Below are 6623 nucleotides of genomic sequence, written 5' to 3' on the forward strand. Positions count from 1 at the left end.
CACACACACACACACACACACACACACACACACACACACATCTGTCATGTCTAAAAATGGGATTTGCTCCGTGCTGCATTTTCTTAAATTCTTGCTCTTCCTGCTTGATTTGCACATTTCTCCTGAGTTAACAGTTTGTGTAAGGTGGAGTGTGCATTTTGAAGTTTGTCACACATTTTGCAGTTGTGTATTGTGGTGTGTGTGTGTGTGTGTGTGTGTGTGTGTTTGTAACGTGAGGCTTGGGTGCACATTTAAATTCGACTGTATTTTAAAGTTTGATTGTGTTTTTAATTATATTACTGGTTGAAGCTGAGAGCCAAATGGCATAMATTTGTTGCATGTGCGCATAATGACAGTAAAGAATCCCTTTAATATAGAAGTTTTTTTTCAGATAGGTTCCTTGGAAATACTGAATCTGTTTCACATCCCGTCACTAATAATGTATTCTGCAGTGGTGGGCGCAGTTAAACAATAAGTTAGCGTCACTAACTCATAATCTGAAAATATTGTTTTCTTAACATTAAACATGTAAAATATGGGAATGTAGCAGAAGCTATCATTAAACCAGAACCTGTTGATGTTAATTTGTTAGTTAGYTGCYAGCAAACTTAAAGTTAGCAAAGCCTAATTTAGYAGAAGCTAATTGGTACGCTAACTGAAAAATTAGCTTCTGCTGTTAGCCGATTAGCAGAGCCACGTCTACCACTTTTATTCTGATTAATTTGTYATTTCTGTTGGAAAACTAAAGGAAGTGTTTCCACCATAATTTTCTCAACGTTTTAAGATTGAATGAAACATGGAGGGATCTTCRCCATTTTAGGCAAACTCTGCTGACTTTTCCTCCTTTCCAGCAGCCTTGATGTTGTCACTGAATCAGTTTTTAGAAGAATTTCCACTGGATGTCTAAATAAAAGCGCCCAGAGCGATGCTGCTTTTTTGGGGGCACCCAGGTATTTTGAATTCAAGTCACGTTTCTGGTCCGACAGCTTAACTTTTCTCCTCAAGGCCGCGGCGATGTCTGCCCTCAGTCTAAATGATTTCGCATCACTTCATTAAAAACAAACTCAAACTGATTAGAACATTTAAAAGCTGTGGGTTGGGAAACATGCCATCGCATTTTATGTCCGGCTTTAATGAGGGGCTGCTCCGTTTACCGTTCCCAATCTGAATGCACACAGCCAACGGCTTGTTGAGTTTAACGGAAAAACAGAAAATGTCAAATCTCTAAAATCGGTTTCCTGYGCTAACAGCCAATTTGCTAAAGGTGACACAGCTCCTTAAAGAGAAATAGAAAAAGAAGTGTGCTGTCTCGTAACGTCAACCCTGTTCTTTCTCCAGAAACTTACACGATATTATGCAAAAAGTTGGTACAGGTGTTTACATGTTGTAAAGTAAGAATGTTTTTGCAAATATAAATTACCCACCTTTTGCCTTCAGAGCAACAAAAATGGTCAAGTGTATGAATAACTAATTATACCAAACAGGTGCTAATAATCATTATTTAAATAAAGAGGCTGAAACACAGTGATTAACTCAGATGGAAACAGCTGCGTAGGAGGCTGAAAACTGACCAAACTCTGCTACCAAAAGTGAAGCTAAAGACAGAAACRCCATGAGACGGAACAGAACAAGAGACAAAGAAGTTAAAGTGCTATAATAAGGTCTCACATGGRCAAAGGTTTCATAGCAGGTTCATGGTTCTGTATCGTCAGTACAACGGGGGGAAAAAGACTCACAAAGATCATAACATCATTAAAGCTATGTTCACACTGCAGGTGGAAGTGCCCCAAATTTGATCTTTTTGAGAKTATGAAAGTGACAAATCCAATTTTTTTCCAAAAACCGACCCAGGTCTCTTTCAGATACTAAATTGGATACTATGTGATTTTTTTAAAATGCGACTGCACTTTGAACAGACATGTCACGTTTCGTCCAACTTTTACATCTCTGTTGAAAAAATCAATACCAGTATCAGGCGGTTTGAAGCTTGAAACGCAGCACATCCTCTGCTGCAGAACAAAAGTGTATTTGCTTTGTGTCTTTTAAACTTTCTAGACCAGGGCAGTCAGTTTTGTTTTCACGGAGGGTCACCTGAACATTATGGTGGCCCTCAAAGGGCCAGTTGTAATTAAAACAGTTCAAGACAGTTTAAGACTATTCGTTTTTAACGTCGACTAAAAACACAAAACGTTAAGTTCCTTGTCTCAAACAATAACTGAGCTCTACGTGGTATTTCCTGCRTAGAAACAGCGTTTTAACACATCCTCTTATAAACACTGAAAAGTACTACATGTGCAACTGACTAAATATGAAACAAATAATACAGAAATACTCTTAAATGTAAGAAAGTTTTGCTCACTGTTATGGCGAATAGCTGCCATCTTGAATTCTGAACTCTCCCGTTTTCCAACAGAGAATTCCCACTGAAGGAGGCGTTCCAGTTTAAATTTTACGACTTGCATGTGGGAAATTCCCACCAATAAACGCAGCCATCAAAATTGGATGGAATGAACCCTGTGCTCCTCCACCTAGTATGCCATGTTTGGTTAAAGCAGTGGTTGCTTATTTTAAAACATTAATGCATCTTTGAAGCTCTCGCGGGCCACATGAAGTGCTGCAGCGGGCCACATTTGGCCCACAGGCTTTGAGTTTGACGTATGTTCCAGACGTGGTCAAGTCCTGGCTGACAGAGAATATTCACCAATATACATTACGATCCTGACTGACAGGAAAGAGGAGGTGTAGACTCAGGGAGCAGGYACAAAAACAAAAAGAAAATTATTTTATTAAATTAAAGGCTGACAACGTGTACAATTACAGAGAAAAACTTTACAGGATGGCCAACCTGACTGACTATAAACTGCATGAGCATTAAGACCTGCAGTGTGAACTGKAATCCAAGTRTGTTTGGTTTGTCTGGAACAACCAATCAGTTTCTGCAAAAACTGTCTGCAAAAAGATTTAATGTTGTTATGAAGGCAAAAAAATAGCCTCACCAAACACTGATTGGCATTTCTCCTGTTTGTTTACTTTGGTTTGTTTATTGATAAAGGAAACAAGCAATTAGTATTTAATCAGTCCACTTTAATTAGAATCCTTATTGAGTCCTCTCCTTGTGTTCTTCAATACTCAGAGGATAACACTAATGATGACGCTTCAAACTRAAAGAAGCAGTGAGAACAGGAGGCGTCTCTTACAACAAAACCCACACTTTAGATCGTTTAAATGAGAATAATCTTTTTTTTTAATAAAAAATCTATCTTTGTACAGATGTTTATCTTCCACAATGTGACGATCACAGTCCCGGAGAACTTCACCCAGTGCACCACCCATGGCAGTTTTGTCCAGCGTTGGCAGGAGACCCTCTACAACATGTTCACCTTCACGTGCCTCTTCCTCCTGCCGTTAGTCCTCATGATTTCCTGCTACACGCGCATCCTGGTGGAGATATCCAGCCGCATGGCTCAGAACAACAGTAAGTCTGAGATTATTCTTTGATTTTTTTAAAAAACATCAAGTCTAACAGGTTCTAGAAGCCGAAATGAAACGATTTTGTTTCCTCCTTCAGTGCACTCAAGAGATATACACCTTCGCCGCTCGCACAGCAACATCCCCAAAGCTCGGATRAGGACTCTTAAGATGAGCATTGTCATCGTGACGTCTTTCATCGTGTGCTGGACCCCGTACTACCTGCTGGGCCTGTGGTACTGGTTGTTTCCTGAGAGAATGGAGGAGACGGTGTCGCACTCGCTCACYCACATGCTGTTCATCTTCGGCCTCTTCAACGCGTGTCTCGACCCCATCACGTACGGTTTGTTCACGATTCACTTCCACCACGGCCTGAGGAGACGCCGCCGCGGCTCGAGCACGCGGACGGAGACGGAGAACAACACTTGTCTTCGGCAAACGTCCTGCTTGTCGTCTCACCGGCAGCTCGTGTCGAGTGGCCACAGCGCTCACACAGAGGTGGTGAGTGACGGCGTCGACTCGAAGAACGCCTCGGGCCGAAATGTTTCAGTCACAAAGATCTAACATGCCTTACAGGGTTTTACAATCGATGAGGGGGAGTTTGCTTTTGAGTTTGTACCTAACAGGTCAAACTCTGAAGGGAAAATATGCTTGCATTAAAACTATGGATCAGATCTGAAGAAATAAAATAACACGGCTTGTAGAAAATACTGACAAAACTCATCAGTATGTACTAACTGAACTCAWCATGAAGTTAAAATTACCTAAGGATTTGCAATCGATCAACAAAGAGTCRGATTAAATTAGACCACATTCTGGCTYCATAATGTTGTAGTACTCTCAATTAAAGTGCTTTTATTAGTATCAACACATACAGCTCAGTACATACTTAGTAAGTACTTACTGGTACTTACCTGGTGCTTATGGGGACTAGGCTGTAAAATAAAGCGACTTGTTACCCTGTACTTAATGGGTACTTATCTGATACATTTTAGAAAGTACCCAATATGTGATAAGTACGGTACCAGGCAAATAYTCTTTGAGTACCAGCTACAGACTTGGGGCCTAATGTACAAAGACTTCTGTGAATTTCCAACTTAAACGTGGGGTACACATAAATCAAGAAAACAACTTATCAATCATACTGTATATATAATTCCAGATGTATGAAACTGTACATATTTAAATATGTAAAATAGATGCAAATATGTCCTGCATGTGTGATTCTCCTCTCCGCACCATCAGAAATTATTTCTGATGAAATTATTATATATTATTAAAAATGATGTGGAGATATTCTTTTAATGTTGATATCCCCCTCCCTCCAACCCTCAGGGGGTACCACAACGATGYGTGATTCCTGTTCAGAGCAAGGAACAGCAAGCTTCAGGCAACAATGATGAATAAGTGAAATGGCCAGCAGCATTCTGGAATCACCTTTGTCCTTAAAAGCAGACGTTTTGACACATTTTTTTTTCTAATTATAAAATATGTATTATAATTTTATGATATTTTGCTGGGTTTTTTAGTCATGGCATTGAGCAATAAGTATAAAGTATGTATCAATATCGAAATTTAATCAATTCGAATTTAACTCTAATGAGAATCGTTTTGCCATATGTGATACCCAGCCCTACTCCTATATATAGGCTATAGAAACAACTGAAAATGAATGGAAATCAATAAATGGTCCTAATAAGGATAGAAATACAAACGTGTGTGTGTGAAGCTGCTGTTGCCATTGAACCAGGAGCACAGATCTACCACCAGTGCACATCAGAGGATAAAAATGTTCCAAATTTATGCACGCCTTTGACATAACTACAGGAAACACAGAGGAACTCAGGGGTTCGCTAGAGGTTTATTTATTTATTTATTTATTTATTTATTTATTTATTTATTTATTTATTTATTTTAATTTTACCATTATTTATCCAGGCAAATCCCATGGGAGGCCTGGGCCTGAAAGCAACCTATTGTACATGTTTTTGTGTTGTGGGGGAAACCGGAGTACTCAGAGAAACTTACACAAGCACGAGGAGAGCATATAACTCAGCACAGAAAGACCCCAGGTCCAAACCGTGGATCAAACCCAGGACCTTCTTGCTGTGAGGTGTTGGTGCTAACCACCGAGCCATTGAGCCACAACACCTCAATGATGCGTTTTCACTGCAGTGTTGGGGACTTCAGAATCAAATGAATGAGGCACAGACATATTGTTTTTCAAAAATCAGCCTCAAATTTATTTCATGTTTCATAGCCCATATGGCGTTAAAAAAACATTAAATAAAATTATTATTATTATTAAACCCCGTTCTGGTTTTCACTATCGCCGACAGTCTCTGCACAACACATGGTTTGTTAGAATCCAAATTTTTGATGAATGATGACTAAATTATACATAAGGATGCAGAAAATGTTTGTTTTTCCATCATCATGTTAGTGAAAATACATTAATTTTTAAATGTTCAATATGTCAGTTTTGAAGGAATACATCTTTTTTAAGATTGTAAAGAATTGTCCTCATTTCATTCTGCTTTTATTAAATGTCACCTATTTATTTAAGCAGATCATKGCTTTTAAATCCCATTAGTGTAAAAAACCAATAGAATTATCTGAATCATATTTGTGACTGAAAGCACCGTGTCTAGAAAGATGTCATGTAAAATATATATTAATATTAATATTAATATATTAATGCCACTTAAATCCTTTCTTATCCAGCTGGAGCACTGACTTCACTGAGGTGACCGTGGGAAAATTTAAATTTTCATTCATGTTCCAGTGATTGTGAGTTAGGAAACCTTGATAAAGTGCAGGTGAAATTATTCCTCACCCAGTGTTGCCCTGCAGCCATTAATCTTTAAGATTCTTTGCTCTAACGAGTCTTCATAAAATGTTTACGACATGAGCTGAATATTTTTAGTTAAGCCAGTGTCTCACGCAACTGCTGTCGATTCTAAACAGCAAAAAAATAATTTTACTGAATCCAAAGCATTTGGAACCAGCGGGCAGCAGGCGGCCAATGTTTAAAAATCACTGCTTATTTTCATGTCCAGCTTGTAAACAGGATTCTGGGTCGTGCTCATTGTTCTGCTGCCCACATCGTATCTGACTCTGCAGCTGCTTCGAAGTTTAACTCAAAAAGTCCRGTT

General features: G+C 38.9%; 1 protein-coding gene across 1 annotated transcript in view; it reads left to right on the forward strand.

The window, feature by feature from the left end:
* Positions 1-5341, forward strand: part of gnrhr4 (gonadotropin releasing hormone receptor 4) — an 18910-nt gene extending 13569 nt beyond the window's left edge. Inside the window, exons 3-4 of the mRNA XM_014003539.1 lie at positions 3271-3475; positions 3569-5341. Of these exons, the coding sequence (XP_013858993.1) occupies positions 3271-3475; positions 3569-4032 (669 nt within the window). The 3' untranslated portion in view covers positions 4033-5341. The remainder of the gene's footprint in view (positions 1-3270; positions 3476-3568) is intronic.
* Positions 5342-6623: the final 1282 nt, after the last annotated feature.

The sequence above is a fragment of the Austrofundulus limnaeus genome, unplaced genomic scaffold (genome assembly GCF_001266775.1).
Source record: "Austrofundulus limnaeus strain Quisiro unplaced genomic scaffold, Austrofundulus_limnaeus-1.0 Scaffold19, whole genome shotgun sequence".
Taxonomy (NCBI): Eukaryota; Metazoa; Chordata; class Actinopteri; order Cyprinodontiformes; family Rivulidae; genus Austrofundulus; species Austrofundulus limnaeus.